Source organism: Gorilla gorilla, chromosome 4, assembly GCF_029281585.2.
Source record: "Gorilla gorilla gorilla isolate KB3781 chromosome 4, NHGRI_mGorGor1-v2.1_pri, whole genome shotgun sequence".
Classification (NCBI taxonomy): domain Eukaryota; kingdom Metazoa; phylum Chordata; class Mammalia; order Primates; family Hominidae; genus Gorilla; species Gorilla gorilla.
In genome coordinates this window covers 10182817-10196659 of record NC_073228.2, presented here as the reverse complement: position 1 = coordinate 10196659, position 13843 = coordinate 10182817, and the positions used below count along the sequence as shown (strand labels likewise).

General features: G+C 66.0%; 1 protein-coding gene across 2 annotated transcripts; it reads left to right on the top strand.

Annotated features, from left to right (window-relative positions):
* The first annotated feature begins 2022 nt into the window (after positions 1–2022).
* Positions 2023–12084, top strand: GCGR (glucagon receptor). Of its 2 annotated transcripts, none has more exons than XM_031011668.2 (14): positions 2023–2134; positions 6788–7024; positions 7497–7599; positions 8540–8647; positions 8725–8846; positions 9297–9403; positions 9479–9635; positions 9726–9885; positions 9961–10021; positions 10259–10328; positions 10653–10741; positions 10883–11021; positions 11092–11133; positions 11550–12084. In XM_031011668.2, the coding sequence occupies exons 2-14, from the start codon at positions 6965–6967 to the stop codon at positions 11763–11765; spliced, it is 1434 nt and encodes a 477-aa protein (XP_030867528.2). In that variant the 5' UTR covers positions 2023–2134; positions 6788–6964; the 3' UTR covers positions 11766–12084. The 2 variants fall into 2 exon arrangements, with proteins under 2 accessions (XP_030867528.2, XP_063562067.1); XM_063705997.1 differs by lacking the exon at positions 2023–2134 and adding an exon at positions 2162–6204 and having other exon boundaries at positions 11550–12077.
* Positions 12085–13843: the final 1759 nt, after the last annotated feature.

Sequence of the window (13843 nt, the reverse complement as noted above, 5' to 3'; positions counted from 1 at the left end):
ACCTAGGACTGCTGGGCCTCTGCCCTGGACCTGTCCTCCAGGAAACAAGGCCAGACACAGGAGGGCAGGGAGGACTCTTCTCCAGGGCCGGTGCGCCGTCTCTTCAGCCCCATGGCACTTGACTTAGGCAGAGCCTACAGCACCCTCACCCCAGTCCCTGCAGCCACCAGGAGGTGGTCCCCCTCATCCCATTAGCCATCACTCCCATTCACAGAGGTCTCGGACTGAGGCTGGCAGGGGGAGCACCATGACCCAAGATCAGAACCCTGTTGTCTGTGCCTCTGGAGAGGTGGGGGCAGGAGCTGAGGGAGGGTTTGGGTGGAGAGGGGAGAAGATGCGGTAGCAGGGGCAGATGCTGGCAGGTAGAGACAAACTTTTATGACCTTTGCCTTCTGACCTTTGCCTCTGGCCACTGCTCCAACTAAAACAGAATGGCCCCCTCTGGGAACAGGGCTTCCTATGGGCTGGGAAGCATGGAGCCCCCACAGTGTGGCTATGCAGGGGAGTGAGGACCAGGTGGGGGCAGGCCTGTGGGGGTCACAGAGCTGGGCTAAGCTTCAGAGGGAAGTGGCCCCTGGGAGGGGAAATGGCTGGGGTTAAGACCCTGGGTTCCCACGCCCCCTAAAACAGAAGTAGAATTAGGGAGAAAGGACCCCCAAGACCAAGGACGGCACCTATCAAAGGAGCTCTCCACGGGCAGGAGGTGTCCCAGGGTGAGGGTGGCCAGGACAGGTCTAGGGAAATGCAGGTGGAGCAGGACCCAGAGATGGACTGGAGATGCCGGAGGGGAGGCTTCCTAGCGGGAGCCGAGACAGGCACTGCCGACAAGTGTCAGCGGGAGGGGCTCTGGGTGGGGAAGAAGACTGGGACTTGGAGGAAGACCTCTCCAGGGAGAAGGGAGGAGGGGGAAGGAGAAGGGGAGGAAGTGGGAGGAGGAGAGTGCTCATCCTGGAAGCCACAGCCTCGGGGAGAACTTTCTAGAAGGAAGGCATGACCATCAGTGTCCCAGGATGCTGAGAGGCCAGGAAAGGTGAGGCCTCAAGGCGCCATGGGGTTGTGGTGACCCCAAGATCACTGGGCACAGAGCAGGGATGGCTGGGGGTGGAAGGGGAGGGGCGCGGGCTGAGGTTCTAGCGGCCCCAAAGCCAGGTGTGATGTTGGCTCTAGGGGGAGTGAGGAAGGGGAGAATGTCCCTCTGAGCGTGCCTCTTGGGGAAGGCAGGGGTTCTGGCTGGGGCTTCTCCACTCCCAGGAAAGGAGGTGGTGTGGAAGGAGAGGGTGGGACGGAGGAGAGAGCGCCCCGCGGCCGCAGGACCAGCAGGTGGGGGACCAGGGTCAGCGCTGCTGGAGGGGCCTTAGCGCGACAGGACTGGCCAGAGACCGGGGATGTGGCACAGAAAGAGTTAAAGGGCACCCCAGGGACCGCCCTGCCGGTCCACCCATGTCACCCTTGTTGGCCCCTACTCCAGCCCCCGTCTGCTCTGCAGGGGAAGGAACCGGGAGCCGCGGTGGGGGCGAGTGGGGGTGTCGGTCTTTCCAGAAAATCAGGCAGGCATCAGGAAAGAAGCGGCGAGAACCCGGGGACGCGAGAGGAAGGGGGCGAGGGGGCGCCCAGGGAGACGAGAGGAAGGGGGGCTGAGCCACGGCCCCCACGCCCGCCGCGCCCCTCCACGTCCCAGGGCCTCCCCTCCCGGAGCTGGGACCCACCGCGACCACCACCTGCTGGGCCAGGGTCCGCGGGCTCAGGGATCTGCAGGATTAGGGTCTGCGGAACCAGGACCCGTGGGACAAAGGTCTGTGGGGCGCGGGTCCGCGGGGTGGAATTCAGCGCGCCGAGTCTGCGTATGGCCAGGGTACGAGGCGCTCGCCGGGGCTCCCTGCGCAGGGTGGGCAGAACCGAAGCTCGCCGGGAGGCTGCGCGGAGGGCGGGCGGGGACCCTCGGCTGCCGCTCCCACCCCCGCGGGGCCGCCCCCGAGCCCGCCCTCCGCCGCCGCCCTCGCCCTGCGTCGCCGCCGGAAAGTTTGCACCGACGCCGATCTGGCAGCGCCGCGAAGACGAGCGGTCACCGGCGCCCGACCCGAGCGCGCCCGGAGGACGGCGGGGAGCCAAGCCGACCCCCGAGCAGGGCCGCGCGGTGAGCACCTGGGCCGCGGCCCCGAGGGGACGTTCGGGAGTCGACCCGGTGGGGACAGAGACTGCGGGGCGGGCGCGGCGGGGCCGGGGGCGCGGGGAGCGGGGAGCCGGCCGGGCGGTCTCCGGGGTCCGGGCTGGTGCGGTCCTCAGTCCCGTCAGACACCCCCGTTCCCAACCCCGGCTCGGACACCACCCGGTCCTGCACCGTCGGGCAGGTCCAGGGGTCTCAGCCCCTCCCCCGTTCTCTGGTCCCGGGGGGCGCGGCTGGGGGCGGGGGTGTCGCTGGCCGCCTGGCGCCCTGCGGCGGCCACACTGCAGCAGCCACACTCCCCACTCCGGGCCCCGGGCCCCGCCGCCCTGGGGAGCGCACAAAGCGCCGCGGACGCGCCCCCAAGGCGCGGGGTCTCACCAGCGCTGTCTCCCCTCGGTGGGCTCCTGCCCCCAGGACTGCCCGGTGGCACCGGCGCGGCCCAGGATGGGGTGAGGGGTGTCTGCGCCCCGCCTGGCCGCTCCTCTTCCGCGGCCCACACTGGCGACTTTGACCCCGGCAAGCGGGTCACTGCCCTGCCCGGCTCCGGCCTCTCCGGCGCCCCACCACCCGGGCGACTCGGCCACCCGGCTTATGCTCCGACTCTGAACCGACTGACCCCGGCCCTCTCGGCGCCCGCATCCTCCAAGGACCGGCCAGGGCTGCTCTCTGCCCTTGGTATTGGGGACATCAGGGTTGGGGGGTCGGGGTGCACCCAGGCCGGCACCCAGGCCTGCCCCGCCCCCACGGGGTGAGGACGCAGGGATAGGGCTTTGTCAACAGCCTGTGGCCCCTGATCCCGCCCCGGTGCCCTGACCTTCCAGTACCTTCTCTGGTTTCACAAAAACATCCCGGCTCCCATCCTGGAGCTCCTCAAAGCGTCTGAGAGGCCCCTTGCGGACGCCCTGGGAGCCCCGCTGCCTTCCTGGACCAGTGGCCGCTCCACCCATCCTGGGGGCCCAGCTCCAGGTCTGCGGGTCCCTCAGCCGCCCCCAGTGGGAATCGGTGGAGCCCGACGGAGCCAGGAGCACCCAAGAGTCACGTGTTCTGCCAGGGAGGACATGGGACAGGACACGGGGTGCCAGCCCTGCAAAGCGGCCGGGGCAGTGGAGCTCAGGTGGCCCTAAGCCCTGGTGGTGGCTGGTGTGGCCCAGCAGGCAGCTGTGGGAGGGAGGAAGAGGGTGGCATGCGGTGGGGGTCTAGGGAAGGCGGGCAGGGCACCTCGGGAGCCCCCCATTGGGCATCTCAGGAACCCCCGCATTGGGCACCTTGGGAGTCCCCCGCATTGGGCACCTCGGGAACCCCCCACATTGGGCACCTCGGGAACCCCCGCATTGGGCACCTCGGGAACCCCCCACATTGGGCACCTCGGGAGTCCCCCGCATTGGGCACCTCGGGAACCCCCGCATTGGGCACCTCGGGAACCCTCCCATTGGGCACCTCGGGAACCCCCCCTATTGGGCACCTTGGGAGCCCCCCACATTGGGCACCTTGGGAACCCCTCCCCTAATTCTCAGCTGACTCCAAGGCCTGAGAAGGAGCTTGGTCACCTGGACTGTGAAGGTGGAGGGTGGGGTCCCTGGTGGGTCGTCCTACCTACCAGCTGTGTCGCCGGAAGGGTAATACGGGGCACTGTGGCCCCGGGGAGCCCCAAGTGGCAGCTCCACAGCTGGGAGTTTCTGTCCACTCCTTCAGTCAACAAACATTGATCCTGGGCTGACCGGGTCCCGGGGGTGTCAGTGTCTCCTCTCGGGGAAGAGGGCTGAGTGAGATCAACAAAGGAGCCTCCCTTCTTCCCTTCAGGCTGGTGTCACCTTCAGTGACGGGGCAGGGTCCCCACTTGGGAAGTTAAATCGTCGTCCCCGTCCCAGGACCACAGCAGCCTCAGCCCTGCTCTCCAGGCCAGGCTCTCTCATGGGTGCTCAGCTGGAAATTGGTCCCCCCCCGGCTCCACCCACCCCTGTTGGGATGAGGGGCTGGAGTCTCCCTACCCATACGGGACCCACCGCCCGCAGGGAACGGAGGACCCTCACACTTCTGCACCTCCTGCCTCACTATCAGAGACCCAGTGGAGAATTGCCCCCCACCTCACCTTTTGTATTCAGAGGCCCTGACCCCTAGGGATCCAGGACTAGGGGTGCCCTATGGGGAGCCCACCAGTGGCCTGTGGATGCTGAGCTGTCGGGGGAATCCTCCAGGATCCCCAGCCCCACCTTCCCAACCTTCTGTTGAGGCTGGGGGGACACAGAGCCCCACTCCCTCTTCCTCCCACTCCTGGGTCCTGACTGTTTTAAAGAAAGGCCTGGGGGACTGGGCAGCCAACCCCTCCCTCGGCTCGCTGGGGTCTCCAGACTGGCTGCCCGGCTGGAAGGTGGGGCCCTGGCACGTGAGGACCTCATGTGTGGAGGCACTGGCTTGGGGGGGTGCTCCCAGTGGCTCTAGAGTCAACATGACAGGCATTGAATGGCTCCCGTTTCTCTGGCAGAGTTGGGGCAGAGCCAGGCTTGGCCACGCTGGGCTCTAAGGGGCTGTCATTTTGCCCAGGGAGCTCCTGGCTGGGCGGTCCTCCCCCCAGGGTGAGCACGCGTCCCCCCAACCCCCACTTCGAGGCCCCTAGGCAGGGAACAGCTTATCGGCCAGTGTCCTTCCTCCTTGTCCCCTGCCTGCATCTCCACCATCCACCCTGCTCCAGCTGCCCCTTGTCTCTCTCCCCATCCCCTGCCCAGAGCCCCAGGTCTCCCCTGCACCCCTGAGCCTGCCCACCTAGCAGTGCCCCTCGTCCAGGGCCCCTCTGGGTTGGGGGTGCACACAGCGGGGAGAGGCGGCTCCTGCTGCTCCTCACCCAGCCCGGCTCAGTGGCCGGAGCCGCCCAGGGCAGTGGCAGCAGATGGGGCTGTTTGATCAGAATCAGGGAAGATAAGGCCCCTTGCATGACCCCAGAGCTGGGGACGCCAAAACTGCCCCTCCTCCCCCACCCGCCTGCCGCTTTCTCCGCCAGGGAGAGGCCCCTACTCTGTGGGTCCTTCGCCCCAGCACCAAGCCTGCATGGCTGCTCACCTGGCTTAGGAACTGGGGATCAGCGACACACGGGTCCTGCCTCCCATCGGCCCCTACATGAGCCCAGGGTCCAAGGCCTGCGGTTGGGAGCTCTTTAGCAGTCTGTGACGCAGGTGCCTGTCCCTGTCATTCAGCTGTCACACTGCTTGGTGCATCTCAGGCCCCGTTAGCGGTAGAGCTGGCCCCACGCGGGCTCACCCAGCCACTACCTGGAGGAGGCTAAAATCCAGGCTGTCCCGTGGCAGCCAGCAGTCCAGCCCTGCCCGGAAACCCTCTGCTCCAGCCGCAGCCTTCGCCCATCTCCTTGCCCCTCTCCCCGGCTTCCCCTGGCACTGCCTTCCAGCTGGCTGGCCCTCCATCTGCCCAGCCATCCATCCACACCTCTTATTCCATTTGAGGGTGCCCCAAAGAAGAGCCCGTCACAGCCCGGGGGCTCACAGCCAGCCACTCGCGGGACCCCGCACATGCACGCGGACCTACAGGAAGACCCTCCCTGCTTCTCCCACAGAATTCAGTTGGTGCAGAAACTGGGCTCTGTAGCAACGAAAGGCCGATTTGTGTAGCTGTTGCCACCCCGAACTCCCAGCTCAGATGCTGGCTATGGCCTGGGGACCAGGGGCTGTGACTCCCACAGCCCTGGCAGGCACCACGGGGGATGTCCTCCCCACCCTGTGTCCCCACCCTAGGCCAGCTCCTCCTCCGAGCCGACGCCCGCAGTGCTAATCTCAAAGGACTGTGCGGCCAGCCTGTGGCGTCCCATGGGATCCAGGAAGCCCAACCGAGCCTTGCACGGCACCCATGAGGCACCTAGGCACCCCGGTGCTGGGCAGGGGGCACGCATGTGACACAGACCCCTGAGTGTGGGCCCCACACACTTGGCCTGGCACAGCTGCAAGCCAGCCCAGCCACTTTGCTCGCCGTGGCACTGGGGCCAAGTGATGGAAGGTCCAGGCACCGCCACCCTCACGCTTGGCACATTGACTCAGGTCAGCCTGGCAAGCCAGCTTTCCCAGGGGCTAAGAATAGGTGAGGAAGATGGTGAGGAAGCGGCCGGGGGCTGTCAACTGAGGGAGGAGGTCATCATCTGGGGAGGCTGGTCCCCCACCCAAGAGCATTGGGTCACCCTGCAGGAAGGTGGCTGCCACCAGCAATGAGACGAGGGGCTCTGTGACCCTCAGAGCTGCCAGCCAGCCAGCCCTGGGTGGCAAGAGTGACTCCTCCTGGGGTCTCCTCCCTCCTATCGCCCTCTTTTTTTTTTTTTTTTTGAGACGGAGTCTCGCTCTGTCACCCAGGCTGGAGTGCAGTGGCTTGATCTCCGCTCACTGCAAGCTCCGCCTCCTGGGTTCACGCCATTCTCCTGCCTCAAGCTCCCGAGTAGCTAGGACTACAGGCGCCCGCCACCACGCCTGGCTAATTTTTTGTATTTTTAGTTAAGACGGGGTTTCACTGTGTTAGCCAGGATGGTCTCGATCTCCAGACTTCGTGATCCGCCCCCCTCGGCCTCCCAAAGTTCTGGGATTACAGGCGTGAGCCACCGCACCCGGCCCCCAGCTCCCTCTTTATCCCTAGGACCCTGAGGCTCAGAGGGGCAGCTTCAGGGGAGGACACCCCACTGGCCAGGACGCCCCAGGCTCTGCTGCTCTGCCACTCAGCTGCCCTCGGAGGAGCGTGCACACCCACCAGGACTGCATTGCCCCAGCTGTGCAGCCCCTGCCAGATGTGGGAGGCAGCTAGCTGCCCAGAGGCATGCCCCCCTGCCAGCCACAGCGACCCCTGCTGCTGTTGCTGCTGCTGCTGGCCTGCCAGGTGAGGACTCACAGCACCCTCAGCACCCAGGGGCCCTCCTGTGAGGACTGCACACTGATGGCTCTCTGTCTGCCTGCCTGCCTGTCTGCCTGTCTGTCTGTCGGCCTGCCTGCCTGTCGGCCTGCCTGTCTGTCTGCCCGTCTGCCTGTCTGTCTGTCTGTCCATCTGCCTATCCATCTGCCTGCCTGTCTGCCTGTCCGTCTGCCTGTCTGTCCATCTGTCCATCTGCCTATCCATCTGCCTGTCTGCCTGTCCGTCTGCCTGTCTGTCCATCTGTCCATCTGCCTATCCATCTGCCTGCCTGCCTGTCTGCCTGCCTGTCTGCCTGCCTGTCTGCCTGTCCGTCTGCCTGTCTGCCTGCCTGCCTGTCTGTCTGCCTGTCCATCTGCCTGTCCGTCTGCCTGTCTGCCTGCCTGTCTGCCTGCCTGTCTGTCTGTCTGTCTGTCTGGTTGCTTGTGCATGTGTCCCCCAGCCACAGGTCCCCTCCGCTCAGGTGATGGACTTCCTGTTTGAGAAGTGGAAGCTCTACGGTGACCAGTGTCACCACAACCTGAGCCTGCTGCCCCCTCCCACGGGTAAGCCCCCCACCCAGAGCCTTTCAGCCTGAGCCTGGCCTCAGCACTTTCTGAGTTCTCTTCATGGGAAGGTTCCTGGGTGCTTATGCAGCCCTTGAGGACCCCGCCAAGGGGCCCTGTCATTCCTCAGGCCCCCACCACCGTGGGCAGGTGAGGTAACGAGGTAACTGAGCCACAGAGCTGGGGACTTGCCCCAGGCCGCAGAGCCAGGAAATAACAGAACGGTGGCATTGCCCCAGAACCGGCTGCTGCTGCTGCCCCCAGGCCCAGATGGGTAATACCACCTACAGCCCCGTGGAGTTTTCAGTGGGCAGACAGTGCCAGGGCATGGAAGGTGGGAACCAGGGGCCTGGGAGGGCTCGGGTGGAGAGTGTATATCATGGCCTGGACACTTGGGGTGCAGGGAGAGGATAGGGCTGGAGGACTCACCCGGGAGGCAGTGCCTGGGTTCGGATGAGGGAGGCAGCCTCCACTGGGCAGAGGGGGGCAGGTGTGGCAGCCTCCACTGGGCAGAGGGAGCAGGTGTGGCAGCCACAGGTGTGGCGGTGCACCTGGGAAGGATGAAAATGGCATTGGGGTTCAGCCCCCAGAGAGGGAGGTGCTGAGAGAAGGTCACGGAGAATGGGGGACCCCAGTGTGGGTTTCGGGCACATTTGAGATGGGGGGTCTCCAAGGGAAGGTGTCCTGCAGAGCTGGAATTCAGGGCTGGGCTGGGCGTGCTAGCGGAGGCTGGTCCAGGGGAGGTGGATGGTCAGGTGAGGAAGGTGGAGGTCAGATGGGGGAGGTGGAGGTCAAGTGGGGGAGGGAGCAGCCCAGGCCATGTCCTGGGGGAGGTGACGGCCGAGCTCAGGCTTCCAGAGAGAGGAGAGAGGCCTGCTGAGGGAGCCCCTTCTCCCACCCTGCCCTGCCCTGCTCTGCCCTGCCCTACCCTACCCTGCAGAGCTGGTGTGCAACAGAACCTTCGACAAGTATTCCTGCTGGCCGGACACCCCCGCCAATACCACGGCCAACATCTCCTGCCCCTGGTACCTGCCTTGGCACCACAAAGGTACCCATAGAGGGGAGGAACTGTGGGAGGGGCGGGCCCGGGGTGGGGCTGACCCCAGCCTCCCCCAACACCCCCAGTGCAACACCGCTTCGTGTTCAAGAGATGCGGGCCCGACGGTCAGTGGGTGCGTGGACCCCGGGGGCAGCCTTGGCGTGACGCCTCCCAGTGCCAGATGGATGGCGAGGAGACTGAGGTCCAGGTCAGCGGGCGGCAGGCAGGCGCGGTGGGGCTGGATGGGAGCGGGCGGCAGGCAGGCGCGGTGGGGCTGGATGGGAGCGGGCGGCAGGCAGGCGCGGTGGGGCTGGATGGGAGCGGGCGGCAGGCAGGCGCGGTGGGGCTGGATGGGAGCGGGCGGCAGGCAGGCGCGGTGGGGCTGGATGGGAGCGGGCGGCAGGCAGGCGCGGTGGGGCTGGATGGGAGCGGGCGGCAGGCAGGCGCGGTGGGGCTGGATGGGAGCGGGCGGCAGGCAGGCGCGGTGGGGCTGGATGGGAGCGGGCGGCAGGCAGGCGCGGTGGGGCTGGATGGGAGCGGGCGGCAGGCAGGCGCGGTGGGGCTGGATGGGAGCGGGCGGCAGGCAGGCGCGGTGGGGCTGGATGGGAACGGGCGTGGGGGCCCCCGCCGGGCCCTCACAGGCCACTGTAACTCGCAGAAGGAGGTGGCCAAGATGTACAGCAGCTTCCAGGTGATGTACACAGTGGGCTACAGCCTGTCCCTGGGGGCCCTGCTCCTCGCCTTGGCCATCCTGGGGGGCCTCAGGTAGGATTCCGCCAGTGCCCGGGGCAGCCACAGAGGGCAGGGAGGAGGACGGGCGCTGACTGGCTGTGCCCACAGCAAGCTGCACTGCACCCGCAATGCCATCCACACGAATCTGTTTGCGTCCTTCGTGCTGAAAGCCAGCTCCGTGCTGGTCATTGATGGGCTGCTCAGGACCCGCTACAGCCAGAAGATTGGCGACGACCTCAGTGTCAGCATCTGGCTCAGTGATGGAGTAAGCCCCCCTTGGCGGCCCCAGGCAGGCGGGTGGGTGGGCAGCCAGGCAGGTGGCCACGTAGCCGTGCTCACACTGCCCCTGTGCCAGGCGGTGGCTGGCTGCCGTGTGGCCGCGGTGTTCATGCAATATGGCATCGTGGCCAACTACTGCTGGCTGCTGGTGGAGGGCCTGTACCTGCACAACCTGCTGGGCCTGGCCACCCTCCCGGAGAGGAGCTTCTTCAGCCTCTACCTGGGCATCGGCTGGGGTGAGTGGGCTGGCATGAGAGGGGGTTAAGGCAGGCTGACCAAGCCTTTGGGACCACAGCTGCTGCCCCCTACAGGTGCCCCCATGCTGTTCGTCGTCCCCTGGGCGGTGGTCAAGTGTCTGTTCGAGAACGTCCAGTGAGTATGAGCGGCTGGACAGCCTGGGGGAGGGACCGGGGGGCTGGGGTGCGGGGCTCTGGCCTGAGGCAGGGAGGGGCCGGGGATGAGCCTGGTGCCTGGGGAGGGGGTCATTTGTGACCTTCTCCCTTCCTTTCCTGAGACCCGAATTAGATCCTGGCAAAATCGGGACGGGGGTGCTGAGGGGCTGAGGGGCTGGGGGCTGTGCCCCAGTATGTGAGTGGCCTGGCCTCACAGGTGCTGGACCAGCAATGACAACATGGGCTTCTGGTGGATCCTGCGGTTCCCCGTCTTCCTGGCCATCCTGGTGAGGAAATGAAGAGCGAGGAGTGCACCCCAGGCCCCTCCTCCCTTGGCGTCCTGAGGCTGCCCCAGGAGACAGCAGCATCCTGTCTGAGAGGGCTGGGAGGGAGCCGGCACCCAGACAGGACACCAGGACACTGGCCAGCACCCTGGGCACTGAGCCAGGCTGCTCCTCCCTGGCTGTGTGCCCACCAGCCCCAGGGCTATGTGGCCCAGGGCCTGTCTTGCTGCCAGGCCCACCTGCAGGAGGGTCAGGTGGGGCCTTCCAAGGGCACAGAGCTGTCCCCTGGGGCTCGGGATGCCCCTGACTCGCACCCTTCCCACACAGATCAACTTCTTCATCTTCGTCCGCATCATTCACCTGCTCGTGGCCAAGCTGCGGGCGCGGCAGATGCACCACACAGACTACAAGTTCCGGTGGGTGCCGCGGCGGCTGGCGTCTCGAGACCTGGAGACCCTCAGGGCCAGAGGGCAGCTGGGGGTGGGGACTCCAAGCTCCACATGGATGGTGCGGGCCGAGGGTGGGGGCGGTGGGTGACTCAGGCACTGCCTCTGCAGGCTGGCCAAGTCCACGCTGACCCTCATCCCTCTGCTGGGCGTCCACGAAGTGGTCTTCGCCTTCGTGACGGACGAGCACGCCCAGGGCACCCTGCGCTCCGCCAAGCTCTTCTTCGACCTCTTCCTCAGCTCCTTCCAGGTGCCCGCCCGCCCGCCGGCTCCCCTGCCCGGGGCGCAGTGTGCCACCCCTGACCACCCTGTCTCTCCAGGGCCTGCTGGTGGCTGTCCTCTACTGCTTTCTCAACAAGGAGGTAGGTGGGAGTGGGGGCATCTGAGACCATCGGCACTGGCCGTCGGGGTCAGGGGCAGAGAGAGGCACAGGGATGCCAGCCCCACCCCTGCCCGGGGGCTGGAACACGTGGGGCCCAAGCCTTTCCCTCCACCTGCTCTTATTGGGTGCAGTTGCCATGGTGCTGGGTGTCAGGCCCCCAGGACAGGTTGGCCTCAGCCTCATCGCCACAGTGTCCACCGTGGGGGTCCCCAGGTGTCTGCAGACTGCTTTCCGTGGCAATGGTGGGTGGCATAGCTGTGCCCAGCAGGGAGCTTGTGTCGCTCTGCACCCCTCAGAGTGGAGACTGGGCATCTCTGATGAGGCCCACAGCAGGTCCCGGTGGGGTGGAAAGGACAGGCAGGCCCTAGGACTGGCCTGCCCCGTCCCCCTCCCCAGGTGCAGTCAGAGCTGCGGCGGCGTTGGCACCGCTGGCGCCTGGGCAAAGTGCTATGGGAGGAGCGGAACACCAGCAACCACAAGGCCTCATCTTCGCCCGGCCGCGGCCTTCCCGGCAAGGAGCTGCAGTTTGGGAGGGGTGGTGGCAGCCAGGATTCATCTGTGGAGACCCCCTTGGCTGGTGGCCTCCCTAGATTGGCTGAGAGCCCCTTCTGAACCCTGCTGGGACCCCAGCTAGGGCTGGACTCTGGCACCCAGAGGGCGTCGCTGGACAACCCAGAACTGGACGCCCAGCTGAGGCTGGGGGCGGGAGAGCCAACAGCAGCCCCCACCTACCCCCGACCCCCAGTGTGGCTGTCTGTGAGATTGGGCCTCCTCTCCCTGCACCTGCCTTGTCCCTGGTGCAGGGGTGAGCAGAGGAGTCCAGGGCGGGAGTGGGGGCTGTGCCGTGAGCTGCGTGCCAGTGTCCCCACGTATATCGGCACGTCCTGTGTGCGTGGAAATGTCCTCCGACAATAAAGAGCTCAAGTGGTCACCGTGCATGTCCTGGAAAGCAGGGCTGGAAATGCCGGGGCCGAAGCAGTGGGGGATGGAACAGCGGTGGGTGGTCAGCGCCAGTGCAGGCTGTTGAAGGGTCCCCCTGCTGTCCCAGTTCACACAGAGTTGGCACTGGAACCCCGGAGGATCCCGAAGGCAGCCAGCCTGTGCCCATCTGAGCAGGCCCTGGCCACCTTCCCATCCTGGTTCTGGCGGGTAGTCCCCCTGGACGCTTTGGCCACCAGAGGGTCACCATTCACCAGCAGAGACGTGAGGGGCACAGTGGCTAAGGCGGCATGAGGCATCACAGTCCCCTGACCGACCCCATCAGCACTGGATTCACCCGAGGGTGTCTTCTCCTTGGAGGCCGTGAGGACACTGGCACCTGGCTCATCGGCCCGCCCTTCTTCTGAGCCTCCTGGCCTCCGCTTCATCTCAGCTCCAGCCCCCTCGGGCAATTTGCAGGCCACGTAGCAGATTGAAGCGGGAAGAAATGGGCCTGAACATTGCCGCGGGTCCAGACGACGGAGGAGCGCAGGTTGCCCAACCTCTGCACAGGACCCGGGGCGTGCCACACAGAGAGGTCCGGCCTACGCCAGTCCTCGTGCCACACAGAGAGGTCCGGCCTACGCCAGTCCTCGTGCCACACAGAGAGGTCCGGCCTACGCCAGTCCTCTTGCCACCTCGTGGTGGGTGGGAGCCCTGCTTGCCAGCCAGGGAGCACCAGGAAAGAGCTGCCTCCTGCATGCTGGACACAGGAGGTGCTTCAGGGTGGGGTCTCCCATTGTCTGGGGCCCAACCTGAGTCTAAGGGCCCAGGGACCACACAGCGGGGGTGGAGACAAATTCAGGGTAGAAGCTGTGAGGGGCCTGTGGTCAGCCCCCCGGGGGGTCCCTGCAGCAGGCACTGTGAGACCTACTGAGGTGTGTGCATGGGCTGGGGAAGGAGCCAGTCAGGTGCCCCTGCTCTGAGGAGCTGCTGGGAGGTGCTGCTGGGCCCTGGGGGAAGGGGTGCTCACAGCCCCCGCCTGGGCCACGTGGGCTGGAGCCGCTCAGGCAGAGCCGGACTAATTGGGGCAAATGAGGGGACAGGAGGCCTCTGAGGAAAGGTAAATAGAATTACTCACCCGCCAGGCACTGGGGCCCTCCTGGGGGGGCCCTCACCCTGCCACCCACCACAGGGCCTGCATGCAGCAGGGAGGGAAGCGAGCTGATTAGGCAAGGCTGGACCCTTCTGGGGCCCTGGGGTTGCTGTGATTGGGACAGCAAGGCCAGGAGACGGTCCCCTGAGCTGCACCAGCTGGAGGCCTGTGATCTCAGACCTTAAGGCTTCAGGCCAGCTCTACGCCCCTCCGGCCTCAGGTCCTGGCTCTCCTCTGAGCCCTGGATGCCCGGGTGCCTGTGTGGGCACGAGGCTGCTCCGAGTCAGCACATGGAGGTGGACATTCTCCTTCATGCCAGCTGAGCTCAGGGCTGGTGACTGCCCTGGGGAAACTGCCCCTCACCTGGGACCTCCTGATAGCCCTCCCCATTCCCGAGTCCCTCTGCCCTTGTCCTCTTTCACCCCTGTCCCGCCCTCATCCCTAAGGGAACTGGAGCAGGCTGGTGGAGTTGGGCGGAGTTGGGGACTGGCAGGGGGTGGACTCACCCAGGCAATAAACACTGGCCCTAACCAGGCAGCCCTGCAGGCAGGTAGTTGGAGGGACTGTTTTTTTTTTCTTTTTTGGAGATAGAGTCTCACTCTGTTGCCCAGAGATA